This window comes from Eretmochelys imbricata, chromosome 9, assembly GCF_965152235.1.
Source record: "Eretmochelys imbricata isolate rEreImb1 chromosome 9, rEreImb1.hap1, whole genome shotgun sequence".
Lineage (NCBI taxonomy): Eukaryota > Metazoa > Chordata > Testudines > Cheloniidae > Eretmochelys > Eretmochelys imbricata.
Window position 1 is genome coordinate 2426362 of NC_135580.1, and position 21356 is coordinate 2447717.

The 21356-nt window shown below is 50.0% G+C and overlaps 1 protein-coding gene across 1 annotated transcript in view; it reads right to left on the minus strand.

The window, feature by feature from the left end:
• LOC144270381 (IgGFc-binding protein-like) overlaps positions 1-21356 on the minus strand; it is a 116314-nt gene that overhangs the window by 29143 nt on the left and 65815 nt on the right. Inside the window, exons 59-74 of the mRNA XM_077826842.1 lie at positions 20091-20199; positions 19440-19531; positions 16716-16918; positions 16077-16221; positions 15321-15420; positions 14666-14716; positions 13183-13414; positions 12663-12840; positions 9305-9413; positions 8653-8744; positions 7793-7969; positions 5931-6115; positions 5292-5436; positions 4536-4586; positions 2398-2645; positions 1878-2055 (exon numbers count right to left, since the gene is read on the minus strand). Coding sequence (XP_077682968.1) covers positions 1878-2055; positions 2398-2645; positions 4536-4586; positions 5292-5436; positions 5931-6115; positions 7793-7969; positions 8653-8744; positions 9305-9413; positions 12663-12840; positions 13183-13414; positions 14666-14716; positions 15321-15420; positions 16077-16221; positions 16716-16918; positions 19440-19531; positions 20091-20199 — 2295 coding nt within the window. The remainder of the gene's footprint in view (positions 1-1877; positions 2056-2397; positions 2646-4535; positions 4587-5291; positions 5437-5930; positions 6116-7792; positions 7970-8652; positions 8745-9304; positions 9414-12662; positions 12841-13182; positions 13415-14665; positions 14717-15320; positions 15421-16076; positions 16222-16715; positions 16919-19439; positions 19532-20090; positions 20200-21356) is intronic.

Consider the following 21356-nt stretch of genomic DNA (forward strand, 5'->3'; position numbering starts at 1 on the left):
AAAGCCCATTGCCAACTGTGTCCGCTTATCTAATCAGGGGACACCATCATAGGGCCTAACCACATCAGCCACACTATCAGAGGCTCGTTCACCTGCACATCCACCAATGTGATAGATGCCATCATGTGCCAGCTATGCCCCTCTACCATGGACATTGGTCAAACCGGACAGTCTCTACATAAAAGAATAAATGGACACAAATCAGAGGTCAGGAATTATAACATTCAAAAACCAGTCGGAGAACACTTCTAATCTCTCTGGTCACTCGATTACAGACCTAAAAGTGGCAATACTTCAACAAAAAAACTTCAAAAACAGACTCCAACGAGAGACTGCTGAATTGGAATTAATTTGCAAACTGGATACAATTAACTTAGGCTTGAATAAAGACTGGGAGTGGATGTGTCATTACACAAAGTAAATCTATGTCCCCATGTTTATTCCCCTCCACCCCCGTCCTCACACGTTCTTGTTAACTGCTGGAAATGGCCCACCTTCATTATCACTACAAAAGGTTCCCCCTGGCCCCGCTCTCCTGCTGGTAATAGCTCACCTTATCTGACCACTCTTGTTACAGTGTGTATGGTAACACCCATTGTTTCATGTTCTCTGTGTATATAAAATCTCCCCACCGTATTTTCCACTGTATGCATCCGATGAAGTGAGCTGCAGCTCACGAAAGCTTATGCTCAAATAAATTTGTTAGTCTCTAAGGTGCCACAAGTCCTCCTTTTCTCTTAGCCACAATGGGGTGCTCAGGAGGGAAGCAGCCCTGATACATCCCTGTTGAACCTCCTGAGCTTCAAGTATTGCCAGGCTTGTCTCCTGGCAATCTAACTGGTCTCTGCTTGCTTCAGAGCAGAGATTCTCACTCATCACCCACGTGTGTTAACCTGGGGTCTCCTTTGCTGTGTCACTAGATCAGAACTGGGTCTCTTACATGCATCAAATACATGTCTCTGACCTCTCTCTGGCATCTGCTCTATTCCTTCTTGCTGGACTCTCAAGGGCTCCCTGCGATTTGTGTCCTGCACAGCACCCAACATTTGGTTACGCTTGACAAAGAATACCAAATAATTGTGGAGATTAAACATGAAAAGGACATACACTGGGTTATCTACTCCATCTCCTCGGCTACTTCAGCATTGGTCCCCAGGGGACCATTTTCTAATGCTTTGTCTTGCAGCAGACCCACCTTCTACTGCAGCTGGACAACAAAAAGCAGCTCTAAAAAGAAGGCTCAGTGATCAGAGAAGCCTTTGCCCGTGCTCGGACTGTGACTACGACAGTGCGGAGGCAGTATGCATCTGTGAGTGCAAGGAACAAGACAGCAGAGCAGAAAAGCTCAGGATGGCTCCTAAACAGGGATTTGGAAATCTGTCCTGACCCACAAGAAGGGCCTGAAAGTTTTATTCTCGTTTCCAAGTTGAAAGAAATGAAAAGCATAGATTAGGCCGGATAGTCCCAATCAAAGAGGGACAGACACGCTGCGATGCAAATAAGAGAAAAAAGATACGAGGGGACCTGGACCAGAGGCATCCAGGGTAGGACTGCGATAATATTTAGACTGCAGTTTATGGATGTGTTGAATGTGAGATTCCTCTCCTGTTAAAAATGACATCTGCAGTTGTCATTTCTGACACCCCAGTTAACGCCTGGGCAACCAGATTTCTTGTAAGTTACATTTGCCAGGTACCCGGACAATGATGGTTCCTTCAATCCAGTGCCCGACATTGCAGTCCATACAAGACAGACTAGATTACTCTGGGATAAACAGAACACGGGACAAAAAAACCCAACCAATCCCCAAACTGCATGATTCACTGAAAAGCTTCTGATCGTATGACTTGACGGTACTGAAGAACAGGGATACTCACCACACAGGCCACAGAGCTGGCCCTTGTAACAACCGGACACTGAGACCTCCACATAGTGATTGCCGTCAAATCTGACCCAGAGACCAAAATCAGTTTCCAAAAGCGCGTAGCGCCCGCTGATCTGGACCTTGATCTTGTTTTCAATCACCACGGGCAGGTTCCTTCTGGTGCCATTCACCTGAACAACACGTTGGGAAAGTCTGGTCACGACTAGCTACCCCCATAATTCCCAGGTAATCGCCCATGAATAGTCTAGCCAACGAGTTCACTGGCAGGAATGTTCTCATTCACACTGGGAATTTGGAGGAAATCTGACAGAAAGTTCACAGAAAGCCATTTTCAACTGCCAATCCTGAGTATTCTCCGGGGAAGCCTCATTCTAAGAAGCACACCCAACCAATGAGAAAACAGAAACCCACCATGTGACCTTTACGTCCAATCAAATGTCTCCATTTTTGCCGGTCTCAGTTTAAGCATGTCAGATGATTAAAATACTCCTTTTAAATAACATTTCACTTACAGTCACTTTCCTGTTCTTCAGCAAGGAAATCTGAGTTCCATAGACATCCACGTGCACCGACTTTACATAGGAAACTTTGGTATTGGAGCCCCTGTGCTCGTTGGTGGTGGACACGTCAAAGGGTGGAAGCCCCCTGGAGCCGTTGCACACTTTGGAGAGGGTGTAAGTGCAGTTTCCCATGAAATGGTGAACTCGGCCATCAAACGTGTAGTAATGCGGGTCCCCTGAGGCACTGCAGGTGGCACGGCCTTAAAAGGAAGAAACGTGGATTTATCCCCTGCAAATCCCTCCCACGTAACTGCACCCCTGTCACTTGCGCTCCACCGAGCACTTCCTGTTGGTGCGCACTTCCTGCTCACGCCACTTCAGAGCTCACAGAAACAGCATCGACCGGGAACAGAGTGGGGAGGAGGCAGGCAAGCTGCCCCATCCCTAAATGCCATTGTGCTGTAACTGGAAGACATCTGCGAGGTTCCCTGGAAACTCAGGGAAGTCGTCCTCCCTGATGTGGGTCTTGATCTGGTGATGCGGAAACTAGGCTGAGACCTTCCAAACTCATTTTCCCTTCTGATCGGGGACAAGATCTGAACCCTGCTCTCACAGGGGGAGTGGGCCTCGGGAAGAAGCGGGAGTGGTCACCGTCAGGTCATATTAATTTCTGGAAGTGCAGATCTCCAGAGAGGAAGCTCCCATTATTGCAACCCATTTCGCCACTTGAGAAGCTAAGTGACGAGCACAAGGCTCCACTACAAGTCAGTGGCATCCCACGGAATAATAACAAGATGACGTGACTCCCTGTATCCTGCTTTCACCAGAAGTGACCACTTCCTTTTACAACCAATACAGTGTTCATGTTCCTCGGCTATACCCAGCAATGTGATTTCTGAACACCTAGGAAACTGACAATAGCATTGTGGTTGCGTGAAACCCACTGGAAATATCTCATGGATTTTTCAAACTCTGTTACCTAGAAATGGAGGACACAGAACCAAAAATTCATTGTTAAAAAAGAGCACTCTTGGTATACGTTGAATCTTAGCTCTAACACTAAGGCTTTGGTTCTAAGTTGGAGCCAAACCCAGAAGAGACGTAGTAAACGGAAGCAAATAAGATGTGGTTAAGTGCCTCTGAGAAGACTTTGCAAGTTTGCTCTGTCTGGTCTGACCCCGAGCACTAGGGCTAGCCCCAGGTTGTCCTCCAGCAAGACTCAAAGGCTTAGACAAACCTGCACTAGTTCCACACTTGGCTAGAGCTACCAGCTGCTTTACCATTTGTAAGGTGAAAAGGTTTTGGGTCGCACCGATGGAATAACTCTACCTGGGGGACTGGTCAGCATTACCGTTGGACTTGCCTTCCTAAAACATAAATGTGGAGTTTTCAAACAGCTATTAGGGTGGAAACGTAATCTGCAGTCAGGCACCAATTTCTCACCCCACATGTGAATGGGGAGGAGATTTGTCCAACACGGAGGAACCCACGTTACCTGTCTGACAGGGCTCTGCTGTCGTTGGAGTTGCTGTGGTCGGGGACTTTCCTGGCAAAATATACAAAGGAAATAACATGAAGAGGTTGGTCACTCTGTTCTGTGAAGAGTAGACTAGGACGGCTCTTGAACAGTTTCCTCTTAGACTGGAAATGATCATGTGATCAGGAGAAATGTGATTCGAGAAACACTGAGCGCATGGCATATCTCAAAACGCAATAGCTCTAATAACGCCTCACGATAAACAGACAGAACATGTGTTTACCACCACCCCCAACTCCACCCCCAGTCCTCCTCTGTGAGTAGAGAGAAGGATTTATTCTCAGCCACAGTCTCCTAGCAGATTTACCTGCGGTACTTTCTTCTGCTGTGCTGCTTATTGTGTGGGGCGGAGTGGTCTCCGAAGCAGGGCTTGTTCCTTGCACTGTTGTAGACTCTAACAAGAGATGATCACAGCATTGGTCGGTGAGAGCCAGGAACCCAGCGTGAGGTTCAGTAACATACACGGTGGGAACTGGGGACCCTTCTCCAAAATGAACCGTTCTGCCTCCCAGATGTTACGTTCTTTGAAACCTCATCTGCACCCAGCCACCGAGTTCACAGCCCACCAGGAAATGTCCAGAAGATTGAGGAAGCACTGAGAGATCCACCTTACCTGATGGACTGGTGCCTACTGTAGTTGGACTTGAAGTCGTCGAGGCGTCCACTGGAAAAAGATACAAAGACATTCACGTTGAGAGGCTGGTCATGCTGTTCTATGAAAAGTGCCATAGGATAACCCTCGGAAGCTCTTTATTAGACTGCAGATGACCACGTGTGAGAAATGTGATTCTAGAAACACAGAGCACATGACATCTACCCAAACAGCACCCAGCACCCAGAGACACGTCATTCTCAGAGACGCCTGTTATGCAAAACACCTGCGACCTGGTAGCTCTGCCAGAAAACGGAGAAGAGTTAATGCTCCTGTGGGCTCTCTGCACCGTGCAGATGACCTGTGTCTGCCCCTGCGCGCGAGTACTTGGCAAGAGCGATTTAGGCTCTTGGTAGTTTTTAATTTGCCTCCCCCCCGCAGCCCATTGGTATTTTCCTAAATCAACCCCTTTGAGTTCAACGTTTGCATTCGTGGCATTGGGTGATTTGGGGCTTGATTCTGCATTCCCTACTCAGGTCAAACTCCAGTGATCCTGCAAAGGTCTATGCCAGCTCCACTCCCACTGCAGGGGAGGGAGCTCCGTGATTGCAAGATAGGGGATTTGTCTTTGACTGTCTCTTTGCACTGGCAAGAATCAGCCATCAGCTCCTTCCTGTGCCATCACATAAGGGATAAAGTATCTGGAAAAACTCCTTCTGGACCAGAAGCCTCTGATTACTGAACTCACACGTGGAACCTTTTTCAGGGAGAACTCACCAGGGGGGTAACAGCCCAGCTCCCCGTCCTGAACACCGCAGATCTCCAGCGGTCCACACGCCCAGCCTGTGCAGGTGATGTTGTTATTGCTGTTGCAGGTACAGCGCTCAGTGCAGGCGTCGTGGGTGAACCAGCTCTCACCCAGCTGTGAGAGAAAGGAGAAGCACTTGACTAGATAATTGTAGAAAGTCTATCGACTAGTGTCACCCGAGTGGATAATCAAAGGAGTTTGGATTTGTTTAATGTCCGTGATACTCTCCATGCCATTAAGTGCCTCCAAAGAGAGACAGTGTGGCCGAGGAGATGGTACCCAGGCCCAGGCCTCCTGAGACATAGGTTCCAGTCATGGCTCTGTTGCTGGTTGATCTTAAACAAATCACTTGATCACTCTGTGCCTCACTTTCCACATCTGTTACACAAAATTGACCTCCTTTGAAAAGTGCTTTGAGACCTGATCTTGAAAAGTGCTTTATACAGTAAAAGCTAGGAATTGTTATTATTTACATGAACAAATACATCCACAGAACCCACTGATCTAAAATCAGATGAAGTGAATCTGTATTAATTGTTACTAGTTACAGTGACAGAGAACAAACCCAAATTCTTTCAATCAGTTTCAAGATGCTCAGGATAACTTGCCTGATGATAGTGGTTGTTTTCATCCACACAACCGCAGCTGCTCTCCGGCACACAGGTGTCTCCACTCAGAACGTAGCCTTCGTTACAGAAACAGCCTTCCACTGGTAAGGAGCTGCAAGGGCTAAACGCAGAGGGAGTCACGCAGGTGGAAGGACACCTGCTCCCACAGCTCTTGTACTGGCTTCCTGCCGGACAGGAGATTGCTGCAAGTGAGAAGAAAAACCCACATCACTGAAAGGAAAAGATCCCAAAGCAATTCTCTTGAAACTTCCCCTCTTTTGTTCCAGGACAGCAAAGGGTGGTTAGAATGCTCTGCATATGGTGACTGCTCTGTGCTGAGGTTTTTCTCCAGGGACAGAGTGGAAACCCTTTGTGCAGGGAATGACAGACAGACAGACAGACAGACTAATGATGCCTGGTAGGGGACCGGTTGTATCCAGGGATCGGAAATAGGCAACAGGATACAAGTCCAGCCTTTCACCTATTGACGTGGACGTCGGCTGAAACACGCCTCCGGTGGCTTGTCTCTCGCAGCGCACAGCTGGCTGGTGGCCCGTGGAAAGCAGTCGAGATGGGTCATCGGTGTCCAGTGGCTTTCCACGCTCTGACTCAGGAGATTCCAGTCCTTCTGCTGGTTGGCCATTCACTCCCTCCCAGTCTCCTCACTTCCCCGGCCCTCCGCACACCTGGCCTCCCCTCTGCCCCTACCGCCTCCCTTCACTGTCCCCTCTCCCATCCTCCTCCCTTTGCAGCTAATCCCCTCTCGACAAACCAAACCAACCAACCCAATCCCGGCAGGTCCAGGTCATTTACAATCCAGACCCCTGCTCACTCTGCTTGTGTCTTACTCCCTCCCGCAGCCTGCGCCTGTCTTGCCTAGACAGAGTGGAATGGGGCTTCGGAGCAGGGGCTGTCCTCTGTTGCTTAGACAGTACCCCGAGCAATGGGCCCCCATCTCAGCTGGAGTCCGTAGGTGCTGCTCTAATATACAGAAGAAATCATATGAACAATTTAGGGATAAGGAGGAGACTTTAGTGGGGGCACAATGCCCCAAGTCTTCCTACTGCAGAGTTTTTTGCACCTTCCTCTGAAGCAGCTGGTGATGGGGGCCGTCAGAGACAGCATCCTGAGTTTCCTGGCACGTGGCTCGTTTCCAAGAAGGCCCTTCCAATGGGGACCGCTTATTGTCTCGATAGGACCTCTCCAGAACAGAGCTTATGCACCCCATGCACACAAGGTGGGGGAAGGTCGCCCTGCTGCTTCCTGGGCAGCAGCTGTTCTACGGGCTAATGGAGCAATGGTGGCCCTGATTCTCCTCTGGCTGACTCCAGCTTTACACTGGAGTACCTCCATGGACTTCAGTGGCTACTGCTGATTTGCACCAATGGACGTGAGCAAAGACACAGACCCTCTTCCTCTAAAACTGCCAGGCTAGTACCTTTCACAAGGACTTAACATTCCTTCCTAACAATTACAAATAGAAGGGACTGTGGGAGTTTCACTCGAGTCGCGGCTACTGTTTCTTCCACGGCAGCTCCCCAGACTGGAGACGCTCTTTGGATAAACAGAGCATTTCAACCTCTCAGGCGCTCTTATTTTACCAGCGCTAAATTCGGACAAATTAATACTTAGATGCTTTGTGAGGCTAGATCAGATTCAATCTGAATATTATACCTAACCTGGCAGGATCCAGTGTAGAACTGGACCAGACTCAGGGCAAGAGAACGGAGAGACCATCCTCAAAGCATGACAGAAGAGGAAAGTCCATGCCATCAGGAATACAGGAAGCTCTATTCTTAAGAGCTTCTTGCATGATGAAAGTTGAATTCCAAAACTTAATAGAGATCAATTACAACACTCACGGCACAAAGTATTATTTCTCCATTCTCTGCAGATCCCAGCATTTGTGCACGACTCTGCATAAGCCTGCAGCCCGTTGCATAAGGACACTGTCGGCTCCTTAGTGTGACACATGTCGTAAACACAGTTTTCCAAGAAAATCTCTGGAGCCACTTTGGCGTGACAGTCCTTGAAGATACCTACGTAAGTCAAGAAAGAAACAGAATCACAGAAGGGAAGATGGAAGAAGCCTAGCGGCGCCACTAACCATCCCCTGTCATGGCAAGGAGTCAGTGCTCCCTGGCCAGTGTAGGCTGACCAGCTCGCTAGACTCAGCCAGACCAAACCTGGAGCTGAATACACCCAAACACTGATGAGATTTGGCTCAGTTTGGCTTAGGCCTGTCTCTACCATTTGCAGGGTAAGTACAACGTCACTCAAAGCTGACACCCTTGTTCTTGATAGAGAGCTAGCAACGCCCTGGTAGTTACTGTTTCCGGAGGAGGGAAGGCCTAAAGCACTTCAGATACCCCTGTAAGAAAGCGGGGCAGTGGGGACCACCGCACGATGTCTCTGCTGCAGCAGAGTGCAAGTTACTGAGAGCTCTGTGCAGGCAGGAGCGGCAGAACGAGGCCCTAGAAGTGCAATGCCCAAATAATCATCACATCCTGGTGCCATCTCAATGCACGATACACTCTGAGCAGGTAACTTAGGGCAACTCCTGGGGCTTCTAGTTCAGCTTTTCGCACTGGGGGCCATACACATGTCCCTGGGGACTCGGGGCCGTGGCCCCAGGGAGCGAGGTCGGGATGGAGGCAAGGGCAGGCTGTCATTGGGAGTGATTTCAATCAGCTCGCCCAGGACACAGCCACGGGCATCGTACCTGTCAGGTCGGTGATCATGCCGCAGGCTGTGTCCTTCCTCGCTTCGCTCTCCAGCTGGGGTTCACAGAGCAGCACTTGGTCAGGTGAGCATCTGGCAAGAGAGATAAAAGCTTCTGATGAATGTTTCTTTATTCCCCCCGGGCCAGGTCTGGACAGGACGATGCCACGTCTGCCAAGCAGGCACGACTCGATTCCAGCCACAGAGCGGAATCCAGGCTCCCTGAAAGGCTGCGTTCTGCCCCCACCTCCCCCACCACAGGAGGGGGCTCCCATTCCCGCACTGGGCAACTTGGGGTGCTCCACGACTCAGATGGAGTTGAATGAGGGGTGGAACACGCTGCTGCGGGAACCAGTGGATCGGTCCAGCTCCTGACTGGGACAGCAGGTGACCTCCCACCCACCAGCAGGTCTTCCTGGACTGGGGGACAGCAGACCTGCGAAGGCAGATGGTAGCAGGCCAACCACTCACCGCCTGCTTATGCTCAGCTGGGGAGGGGGCTCTTGGGTGTACGGGAGAGGATGGTTGTGCTCAGCCCCAGGAGGAGCCGTGGTGGTGGAGCCCTGGATGGGCGCCCTGCGGCTGAGTAGGCAGCACGCTTTCCTAGAGCTTTTGTAGCAAAGACCCCCTGATTAGCGTCCTTCTGTACGTACATGGTGTTATTCTCTGCCACCAGCCAGCTTTCTCCAAGCTCCGTGGAATCTCCTGCAATGCTGCCATTCGGCTTTAGGTTGTCATCCTTTGCATCGCCATTGTAATTACCTATCCAAAATGAAAAACGTGTAGATTACTTGAAATTCACAACTCCACAATGCACACTAGCGTGTGGTTGTCAAACACATTGTAATGAACCGGCTAGCGTGTATGTGCACCAGTGCCCGCTCCGGGAAGGAGTACGAACTGCTCCCTACGCGGCTCAGACACCGCACTGCTCACAGCTGAGGAAGATTCCATGGCAGATTAAATGGTAGGGGTCTGTGTGTTTGGAGCAAATGGTTTGGCGTTCCAATTGTGTCAGATCACACGGTGACTCGAGTAAATGGGTTACAATACAATGAGAACTAACCCTCACCCTTACACTCAGGTTCTATCATTTCCGAGGCTTAGAAGCCCTGGGGGTAACACTCAAGGAGACGTCATCCCACAGGAATCCCACGCTTCTACGCCAGAAGAGAGGAAGCGGTCCTAGGGAATGAGTAGTTGGATGGGAAAACCCAGGACGCTGCCCCTGTAAGGGACCAGGCCTGGGAATTCCTGTACTGCAGAGCAGGGCAGGGCTCCTCTCTCTTCCAGCCAACTGGGAGGAGCTCTCCCTAGGAGGGCAATACATATGCTGCCTTCTCCCTCAGAACAGGGAGAGGCTGAGAGGGGAAGGAAGCCAAAGCAAGAAGGCTGAGCTCCAGCTGAGAAGGGCTGGGAACGGTAGCTTCCCCAGGAGCAGACGGGCACAGAAGGAGAGCCCCGGGTGTGGAAGAAGAATCATAGAATCACAGAATATCAGGGTTGGAAGGGACCTCAGCTTTGCACTGTTTCTTTTTAAAAACTAGCCCCAGACGGGGGTGCGCATAGCCACAAACTACACCATCTGCTCAAGAAAGTCCCTCAAAAAGCACAAGAACAAATCCGCACAGACACACTCCGAGAACTCCGACCAGGGGTATTCTATCTGCGACCCAAGATCCATAAACCTGGAAATCCTGGACGCCCATCATGTCAGGCATTGGCACCCTGAGAGCAGGATTGTCTGGCTATGTAGACTCCCTCCTCATGCCCTATGCTACCAGCACTCCCAGCTATCTTCGAGAGACCACTGACTTCCTGAGGAAACTACAATCCATCGGTGATCTTTCTGAAAACACCATCCTGGCCACTTTGGATGTAGAAGCCCTCTACACCAACATTCCACACAAAGATGGACTACAGGCCATCAGGAACAGTATCCCCGATAACGTCACGGCAAACCTGGTGGCTGAACTTGGTGACTTTGTCCTCACCCATAACTATTTCACATTTGGGGACAATGTATACTTTCAAATCAGCGGCACTGCTATGGGTACCCGCATGGCCCCACAGTATGCCAACATTTTTATGGCTGACTGAGAACAACCCAGGAACCTATCCTTGCAACAAAGCCCGTTGCCAACTGTGTCCACCTATCTAATCAGGGGACACCATCATAGGGCCTAATCACATCGGCCACACTATCAGAGGCTCGTTCACCTGCACATCTACCAATGTGATAGTTGATCATGTGCCAGCTATGCCCCTCTACCATGTACATTGGTCAAACCAGACAGGCTCTACGTAAAAGAATAAATGGACACAAATCAGGGGTCAGGATTTATAACATTCAAAAACCAGTCGGAGAACACTTCAATCTCTTTGGTCACTCGATTATAGACCTAAAAGTGGCCATACTTCAACAAAAAAAACTTAAAAACAGACTCTAAAGAGAGACTGCTGAATTGGAATTAATTTGCAAACTGGATACAATTAACTTAGGCTTGAATAAAGACTGGGAGTGGATGTGTCATTACACAAAGTAAAACTATTTCTCCATGTTTATTCCCCTCCACTCCCGCCCCCACTGTTCCTCACACGTTCTTGTCAACAGCTGGAAATGGCCCACCTTCATTATCACTACAAAAGGTTCCCCCTGGCCCCGCTCTCCTGCTGGTAATAGCTCACCTTATCTGACCACTCTTGTTACAGTCTGTATGGTAACACCCATTGTTTCATGTTCTCTGTGTATATAAAATTTCCCCACCGTATTTTCCACTTTATGCATCCGATGAAGTGAGCTGCAGCTCACGAAAGCTTATGCTCAAATAAATTTGTTAGTCTCTAAGGTGCCACAAGTCCTCCTTTTCTCATAGCCACAATGGGGTGCTCAGGAGGGAAGCAGCCCTGATACATCCCTGTTGAACCTGCTGCGCTTCAAGTATTGCCAGGCTTGTCTCCTGGCAATCTAACTGGTCTCTGCTTGCTTCAGAGCGGAGTTTCTCATTCATCACCCACGTGTGTTAACCTGGAGTCTCCTTTGCTGTGTTACTAGATCAGAACTGGGTCTCTTACATGCATCAAATACATGTCTCTGACCTCTCTCTGGCATCTGCTCTATTCCGTCTTGCTGGACTCTCAAGGGCTCCCTGCGATTTGTATCCTGCACTGCACCCAACATTTGGTTACGCTTGACAAAGAATGCCAAATAATTGTGGAGATTAAACATGAAAAGGACATACACTGGGTTATCTACTCCATCTCCTCGGCTACTTCAGCATTGGTCCCCAGGGGACCATTTTCTAATGCTTTGTCTTGCAGCAGACCCACCTTCTACTGCAGCTGGACAACAAAAAGCAGCTCTAAAAAGAAGGCTCAGTGATCAGAGAAGCCTTTGCCCGTGCTCGGACTGTGACTACGACAGTGCGGAGACAGTATGCATCTGTGAGTGCAAGGAACAAGAGAGCACAGCAGAAAAGCTCAGGACGGCTCCTAAACAGGGATTTGGAAATCTGTCCTGACCCACAAGAAGGGCCTGAAAGTTTTATTCTCGTTTCCAAGTTGAAAGAAATGAAAAGCATAGATTAGGCCGGATAGTCCCAATCAAAGAGGACAGACATGCTGCGATGCAAATAAGAGAAAAAAGATACGAGGGGACCTGGACCAGAGGCATCCAGGGTAGGACTGCGATAATATTTAGACTGCAGTTTATGGATGTGTTGAATGTGAGATTCCTCTCCTGTTAAAAATGACATCTGCAGTTGTCATTTCTGACACCCCAGTTAACGCCTGGGTAACCAGATTTCTTGTAAGTTATGTTTGCCTGGTACCCGGACAATGATGGTTCCTTCAATCCAGTGCCCGACATCGCAGTCCATACAAGACAGACTAGATTACTCTGGGATAAACATAAGACGGGACAAAAAAACCCAACCAATCCCCAAACTGCATGATTCACTGAAAAGCTCCTGATCGTATGACTTGACGGTACTGAAGAACAGGGATACTCACCACACAGGCCACAGAGCTGGCCCTTGTAACAACCGGACACTGAGACCTCCACATAGTGATTGCCGTCAAATCTGACCCAGAGACCAAAATCAGTTTCCAAAAGCACGTAGCGCCCGCTGATCTGGACCTTGATCTTGTTTTCAATCACCACGGGCAGGTTCCTTCTGGTGCCATTCACCTGAACAACACGTTGGGAAAGTCTGGTCACGACTAGGTACCCCCATAATTCCCAGGGAATTGCCCATGAATAGTCTAGCCAACGAGTTCACTGGCAGGAATGTTCTCATTCACACTGGGAATTTGGAGGAAATCTGACAGAAAGTTCACAGAGAGCCATTTTCAACTGCCAATCCTGAGTATTCTCCGGGGAAGCCTCATTCTAAGAAGCACACCCAACCAATGAGAAAACAGAAACCCACCATGTGACCTTTACGTCCAATCAAATGTCTCCATTTTTGCCGGTCTCAGTTTAAGCATGTCAGATGATTAAAATACTCCTTTTAAATAACATTTCACTTACAGTCACTTTCCTGTTCTTCAGCAAGGAAATCTGAGTTCCATAGACATCCACGTGCACCGACTTTACATAGGAAACTTTGGTATTGGAGCCCCTGTGCTCGTTGGTGGTGGACACGTCAAAGGGTGGAAGCCCCCTGGAGCCGTTGCACACTTTGGAGAGGGTGTAAGTGCAGTTTCCCATGAAATGGTGAACTCGGCCATCAAACGTGTAGTAATGCGGGTCCCCTGAGGCACTGCAGGTGGCACGGCCTTACAAGGAAGAAACGTGGATTTATCCCCTGCAAATCCCTCCCACGTAACTGCACCCCTGTCACTTGCGCTCCACCGAGCACTTCCTGTTGGTGCGCACTTCCTGCTCACGCCACTTCAGAGCTCACAGAAACAGCATCGACCGGGAACAGAGTGGGGAGGAGGCAGGCAAGCTGCCCCATCCCTAAATGCCATTGTGCTGTAACTGGAAGACATCTGCGAGGTTCCCTGGAAACTCAGGGAAGTCGTCCTCCCTGATGTGGGTCTTGATCTGGTGATGCGGAAACTAGGCTGAGACCTTCCAAACTCATTTTCCCTTCTGATCGGGGACAAGATCTGAACCCTGCTCTCACAGGGGGAGTGGGCCTCGGGAAGAAGCGGGAGTGGTCACCGTCAGGTCATATTAATTTCTGGAAGTGCAGATCTCCAGAGAGGAAGCTCCCATTATCGCAACCCATTTCGCCACTTGAGAAGCTAAGTGACGAGCACAAGGCTCCACTACAAGTCAGTGGCATCCCACGGAATAATAACAAGATGACGTGACTCCCTGTATCCTGCTTTCACCAGAAGTGACCACTTCCTTTTACAACCAATACAGTGTTCATGTTCCTCGGCTATACCCAGCAATGTGATTTCTGAACACCTAGGAAACTGACAATAGCATTGTGGTTGCGTGAAACCCACTGGAAATATCTCATGGATTTTTCAAACTCTGTTACCTAGAAATGGAGGACACAGAACCAAAAATTCATTGTTAAAAAAGAGCACTCTTGGTATACGTTGAATCTTAGCTCTAACACTAAGGCTTTGGTTCTAAGTTGGAGCCAAACCCAGAAGAGACGTAGTAAACGGAAGCAAATAAGATGTGGTTAAGTGCCTCTGAGAAGACTTTGCAAGTTTGCTCTGTCTGGTCTGACCCCGAGCACTAGGGCTAGCCCCAGGTTGTCCTCCAGCAAGACTCAAAGGCTTAGACAAACCTGCACTAGTTCCACACTTGGCTAGAGCTACCAGCTGCTTTACCATTTGTAAGGTGAAAAGGTTTTGGGTCGCACCGATGGAATAACTCTACCTGGGGGACTGGTCAGCATTACCGTTGGACTTGCCTTCCTAAAACATAAATGTGGAGTTTTCAAACAGCTATTAGGGTGGAAACGTAATCTGCAGTCAGGCACCAATTTCTCACCCCTCATGTGAATGGGGAGGAGATTTGTCCAACACGGAGGAACCCACGTTACCTGTCTGACAGGGCTCTGCTGTCGTTGGAGTTGCTGTGGTCGGGGACTTTCCTGGCAAAATATACAAAGGAAATAACATGAAGAGGTTGGTCACTCTGTTCTGTGAAGAGTAGACTAGGACGGCTTTTGAACAGTTTCCTCTTAGACTGGAAATGATCATGTGATCAGGAGAAATGTGATTCGACAAACACTGAGCGCATGGCATATCTCAAAACGCAATAGCTCTAATAACGCCTCACGATAAACAGACGGAACGTGTCTTTACTACCACCCCCAACTCCACCCCCAGTCCTCCTCTGTGAGTAGAGAGAAGGATTTATTCTCAGCCACAGTCTCCTAGCAGATTTACCTGCGGTACTTTCTTCTGCTGTGCTGCTTATTGTGTGGGGCAGAGTGGTCTCCGAAGCAGGGCTTGTTCCTTGCACTGTTGTAGACTCTAACAAGAGATGATCACAGCATTGGTCGGTGAGAGCCAGGAACCCAGCGTGAGGTTCAGTAACATACATGGTGGGAACTGGGGACCCTTCTCCAAAATGAACCGTTCTGCCTCCCAGATGTTACGTTCTTTGAAACCTCATCTGCACTCAGCCACCGAGTTCACAGCCCACCAGGAAATATCCAGAAGATTGAGGAAGCACTGAGAGATCCACCTTACCTGATGGACTGGTGCCTACTGTAGTTGGACTTGAAGTCGTCGAGGCGTCCACTGGAAAAAGATACAAAGACATTCACGTTGAGAGGCTGGTCATGCTGTTCTATGAAAAGTGCCATAGGATAACCCTCGGAAGCTCTTTATTAGACTGCAGATGACCACATGTGAGAAATGTGATTCTAGAAACACAGAGCACATGACATCTACCCAAACAGCACCCAGCACCCAGAGACACGTCATTCTCAGAGACGCCTGTTATGCAAAACACCTGCGACCTGGTAGCTCTGCCAGAAAACGGAGAAGAGTTAATGCTCCTGTGGGCTCTCTGCACCGTGCAGATGACCTGTGTCTACCCCTGCGCGCGAGTACTTGGCAAGAGCAACTTAGACTCTTGGTAGTTTTTAATTTGCCTCCCCCCCGCAGCCCATTGGTATTTTCCAAAATCAACCCCTTTGAGTTCAACGTTTGCATTTGTGGCATTGGGTGATTTGGGGCTTGATTCTGCATTCCCTACTCAGGTCAAACTCCAGTGATCCTGCAAAGGTCTATGCCAGCTCCACTCCCACTGCAGGGGAGGGAGCTCCGTGATTGCAAGATAGGGGATTTGTCTTTGACTGTCTCTTTGCACTGGCAAGAATCAGCCATCAGCTCCTTCCTGTGCCATCACATAAGGGATAAAGTATCTGGAAAAAGTCCTTCTGGACCAGAAGCCTCTGATTACTGAACTCACACGTGGAACCTTTTTCAGGGAGAACTCACCAGGGGGGTAACAGCCCAGCTCCCCGTCCTGAACACCGCAGATCTCCAGCGGTCCACACGCCCAGCCTGTGCAGGTGATGTTGTTATTGCTGTTGCAGGTACAGCGCTCAGTGCAGGCGTCGTGGGTGAACCAGCTCTCACCCAGCTGTGAGAGAACGAAGAAGCACTTGACTAGATAATCGTAGAAAGTCTATCGACTAGTGTCACCCGACTGGATAATCAAAGGAGTTTGGATTTGTTTAATGTCCGTGATACTCTCCATGCCATTAAGTGCCTCCAAAGAGAGACAGTGTGGCCGAGGAGATGGTACCCAGGCCCAGGCCTCCTGAGACATAGGTTCCAGTCATGGCTCTGTTGCTGGTTGATCTTAAACAAATCACTTGATCACTCTGTGCCTCACTTTCCACATCTGTTACACAAAATTGACCTCCTTTGAAAAGTGCTTTGAGACCTGATCTTGAAAAGTGCTTTATACAGTAAAAGCTAGGAATTGTTATTATTTACATGAACAAATACATCCACAGAACCCACTGATCTAAAATCAGATGAAGTGAATCTGTATTAATTGTTACTAGTTACAGTGACAGAGAACAAACCCAAATTCTTTCAATCAGTTTCAAGATGCTCAGGATAACTTGCCTGATGATAGTGGTTGTTTTCATCCACACAACCGCAGCTGCTCTCCGGCACACAGGTGTCTCCACTCAGAACGTAGCCTTCGTTACAGAAACAGCCTTCCACTGGTAAGGAGCTGCAAGGGCTAAACGCAGAGGGAGTCACGCAGGTGGAAGGACACCTGCTCCCACAGCTCTTGTACTGGCTTCCTCCCGGACAGGAGATTGCTGCAAGTGAGAAGAAAAACCCAGATCACTGAAAGGAAAAGATCCCAAAGCAATTCTCTTGAAACTTCCCCTCTTTGTTCCAGGACAGCAAAGGGTGGTTAGAATGCTCTGCATATGGTGACTGCTTTGTGCTGAGGTTTTTCTCCAGGGACAGAGTGGAAACCCTTTGTGCAGGGAATGACAGACAGACAGACAGACAGACTAATGATGCCTGGTAGGGGACCGGTTGTATCCAGGGATCGGAAATAGGCAACAGGATACAAGTCCAGCCTTTCACCTATTGATGTGGACGTCGGCTGAAACGCGCCTCCGGTGGCTTGTCTCTCGCAGCGCACAGCTGGCTGGTGGCCCGTGGAAAGCAGTCGAGATGGGTCATCGGTGTCCAGTGGCTTTCCACGCTCTGACTCAGGAGATTCCAGTCCTTCTGCTGGTTGGCCATTCACTCCCTCCCAGTCTCCTCACTTCCCCGGCCCTCCGCACACCTGGCCTCCCCTCTGCCCCTACCGCCTCCCTTCACTGTCCCCTCTCCCGTCCTCCTCCCTTTGCAGCTAATCCCCTCTCGACAAACCAAACCAACCAACCCAATCCCGGCAGGTCCAGGTCATTTACAATCCAGACCCCTGCTCACTCTGCTTGTGTCTTACTCCCTCCCGCAGCCTGCGCCTGTCTTGCCTAGACAGAGTGGAATGGGGCTTCGGAGCAGGGGCTGTCCTCTGTTGCTTAGACAGTACCCCGAGCAATGGGCCCCCATCTCAGCTGGAGTCCGTAGGTGCTGCTCTAATATACAGAAGAAATCATACGAATAATTTAGGGATAAGGAGGAGACTTTAGAGGGGGCACAATGCCCCAAGTCTTCCTACTGCAGAGTTTTTTGCACCTTCCTCTGAAGCAGCTGGTGATGGGGGCCGTCAGAGACAGCATCCTGAGTTTCCTGGCACGTGGCTCGTTTCCAAGAAGGCCCTTCCAATGGGGACCGCTTATTGTCTCGATAGGACCTCTCCAGAACAGAGCTTATGCACCCCGTGCACACAAGGTGGGGGAAGGTCGCCCTGCTGCTTCCTGGGCAGCAGCTGTTCTATGGGCTAATGAAGCAATGGTGGCCCTGATTCTCCTCTGGCTGACTCCAGCTTTACACTGGAGTACCTCCATGGACTTCAGTGGCTACTGCTGATTTGCACCAATGGACGTGAGCAAAGACACAGACCCTCTTCCTCTAAAACTGCCAGGCTAGTACCTTTCACAAGGACCTAACATTCCTTCCTAACAATTACAAATAGAAGGGACTGTGGGGAGTTTCACTCGAGTCACGGCTACTGTTTCTTCCACGGCAGCTCCCTAGACTGGAGACGCTCTTTGGATAAACAAAGCATTTCAACCTCTCAGGCGCTCTTATTTTACCAGCGCTAAATTCGGACAAATTAATACTTAGATGCTTTGTGAGGCTATTTCAGATTCAGTCTGAATATTGTACCTAACCTGACAGGATCCAGTGTAGAACTGGACCAGACTCAGGGCAAGAGAATGGAGAGACCATCCTCAAAGCATGACAGAAGAGGAAAGTGCATGCCGTCAGGGAACACAGGAAGCTCTAATTTTAAGAGCTTCTTGCATGATGAAAGTTGAATTCCAGAACTTAATAGAGATCAATTACAACACTCACGACACAAAGTATTATTTCTCCATTCTCTGCAGATCCCAGCATTTGTGCACGACTCTGCATAAGCCTGCAGCCCGTTGCATAAGGACACTGTCGGCTCCTTAGTGTGACACATGTCGTAAACACAGTTTTCCAAGAAAATCTCTGGAGCTACTTTGGCGTGACAGTCCTTGAAGATACCTATGTTAAGTCAGGAAAGAAACAGAATCACAGAAGGGAAGATGGAAGAAGCCTAGCGGTGCCACTAACCATCCCCTGTCATGGCAAGGAGTCAGTGCTCTCTGGCCAGTGTAGGCTGACCAGCTCGCTAGACTCAGCCAGACCAAACCTGGAGCTGAATACACCCAAACACTGATGAGATTTGGCTCAGTTTGGCTTAGGCCTGTCTCTACCATTTGCAGGGTAAGTACAACGTCACTCAAAGCGGACACCCTTGTTCTTGATAGAGAGCTAGCAACGCCCTGGTAGTTACTGTTTCCGGAGGAGGGAAGGCCTAAAGCACTTCAGATACCCCTGTAAGAAAGCGGGGCAGTGGGGACCACCGCATGATGTCTCTGCTGCAGCAGAGTACAAGTTAATGGGAGCTCTGTGCAGGCAGGAGCGGCAGAACGAGGCCCTAGAAGTGCAATGCCCAAATAATCGTCACATCCTGGTGCCATCTCAATGCATGATCCAGTCTGAGCAGGTAACTCAGGGCAACTCCTGGGGCTTCTAGTTCAGCTTTTCGCACTGGGGGCCATACACATGTCCCTGGGGACTCGGGGCCGTGGCCCCAGGGAGCGAGGTCGGGATGGAGGCAAGGGCAGGCTGTCATTGGGAGTGATTTCAATCAGCTCGCCCAGGACACAGCCACGGGCATCGTACCTGTCGGGTCGGTGATCATGCCGCAGGCTGTGTCCTTCCTCGCTTCGCTCTCCAGCTGGGGTTCACAGAGCAGCACTTGGTCAGGGGAGCATCTGGCAAGAGAGAGAAAAGCTTCTGATGAATGTTTCTTTATTCCCCCCGGGCCAGGTCTGGTCAGGAAGATGCCACGTCTGCCCAGCAGGGACGACTCGATTCCAGCCACAGAGCGGAATCCAGGCTCCCTGAAAGGCTGCGTTCTGCCCCCACCTCCCCCACCACAGGAGGGGGCTCCCATTCCCGCACTGGGCACCTTGGCGTGCTCCACGACTCAGACAGAGTTGAATGAGGGGTGGAACACGCTGCTGCGGCAACCAGTGGATCGGTCCGGCTCCTGACTGGGACAGCAGGTGACCTCCCACCCACCAGCAGGTCTTCCTGGACTGGGGGACAGCAGACCTGCGAAGCAGATGGTAGCAGGCCAGCCACTCACTGCCTGCTTATGCTCAGCTGGGGAGGGGGCTCTTGGGTGTACGGGAGAGGATGGTTGTGCTCAGCCCCAGGAGGAGCCGAGGTGGTGGAGCCCTGGATGGGCGCCCTGCGGCTGAGTAGGCAGCACGCTTTCCTAGAGCTTTTGTAGCAAAGACCCCCTGATTAGCGTCCTTCTGTACGTACATGGTGTTATTCTCTGCCACCAGCCAGCTCTCTCCAAGCTCCGTGGAATCTCCTGCAATGCTGCCATTCGGCTTTAGGTTGTCATCCTTTGCATCGCCATTGTAATTACCTATCCAAAATGAAAAACGTGTAGATTACTTGAAATTCACAACTCCACAATGCACACTAGCGTGTGGTTGTCAATCACATTGTAATGAACCGGCTAGCGTGTATGTGCACCAGTGCCCGCTCCGGGAAGGAGTACGAACTGCTCCCTATGCGGCTCAGACACCGCACTGCTCACAGCTGAGGAAGATTCCATGGCAGATTAAATGGTAGGGGTCTGTGTGTTTGGAGCAAATGGTTTGGCGTTCCGATTGTGTCAGATCACACGGTGACTTGGGTAAATGGGTTACAATACAATGAGAACTAACCCTCACCCTTACACTCAAATTCTATCATTTCTGAGGCTTAGAAGCCCTGGGGGTAACACTCAAGGAGACGTCATCCCACGGAGATCCTACGCTTCTATGCCAGAAGAGTGGAAGCGGTCCTAGGGAATGAGTAGTTGGGTGGGAAAACCCAGGACGCTGCCCCTGTAAGGGACCAGGCCTGGGAATTCCTGTACTGCAGAGCGGGACAGGGCTCCTCTCTCTTCCAGCCAACTGGGAGGAGCTCTCCCTAGGAGGGCAATACATATGCTGCCTTCTCCCTCAGAACAGGGAGAGGCTGAGAGAGGAAGGAAGCCAAAGCAAGAAGGCTGAGCTCCAGCTGAGAAGGGCTGGGAACGGTAGCTTCCCCAGGAGCAGACGGGCACAGAAGGAGAGCCCCGGGTGTGGAAGAAGAATCATAGAATCACAGAATATCAGGGTTGGAAGGGACCTCAGCTTTGCACTGTTTCTTTTTAAAAACTAGCCCCAGTCGCGGGTGCGCATAGCCACAAACTACACCATCTGCTCAAGAAAGTCCCTCAAAAAGCACAAGAACAAATCCGCACAGACACACTCCGAGAACTCCGACCAGGGGTATTCTATCTGCGACCCAAGATCCATAAACCTGGAAATCCTGGACGCCCATCATCTCAGGCATTGGCACCCTGACAGCAGGATTGTCTGGCTATGTAGACTCCCTCCTCACGCCCTATGCTACCAGCACTCCCAGCTATCTTCGAGAGACCACTGACTTCCTGAGGAAACTATAATCCATTGGTGATCTTTCTGAAAACACCATCCTGGCCACTTTGGATGTAGAAGCCCTCTACACCAACATTCCACACAAAGATGGACT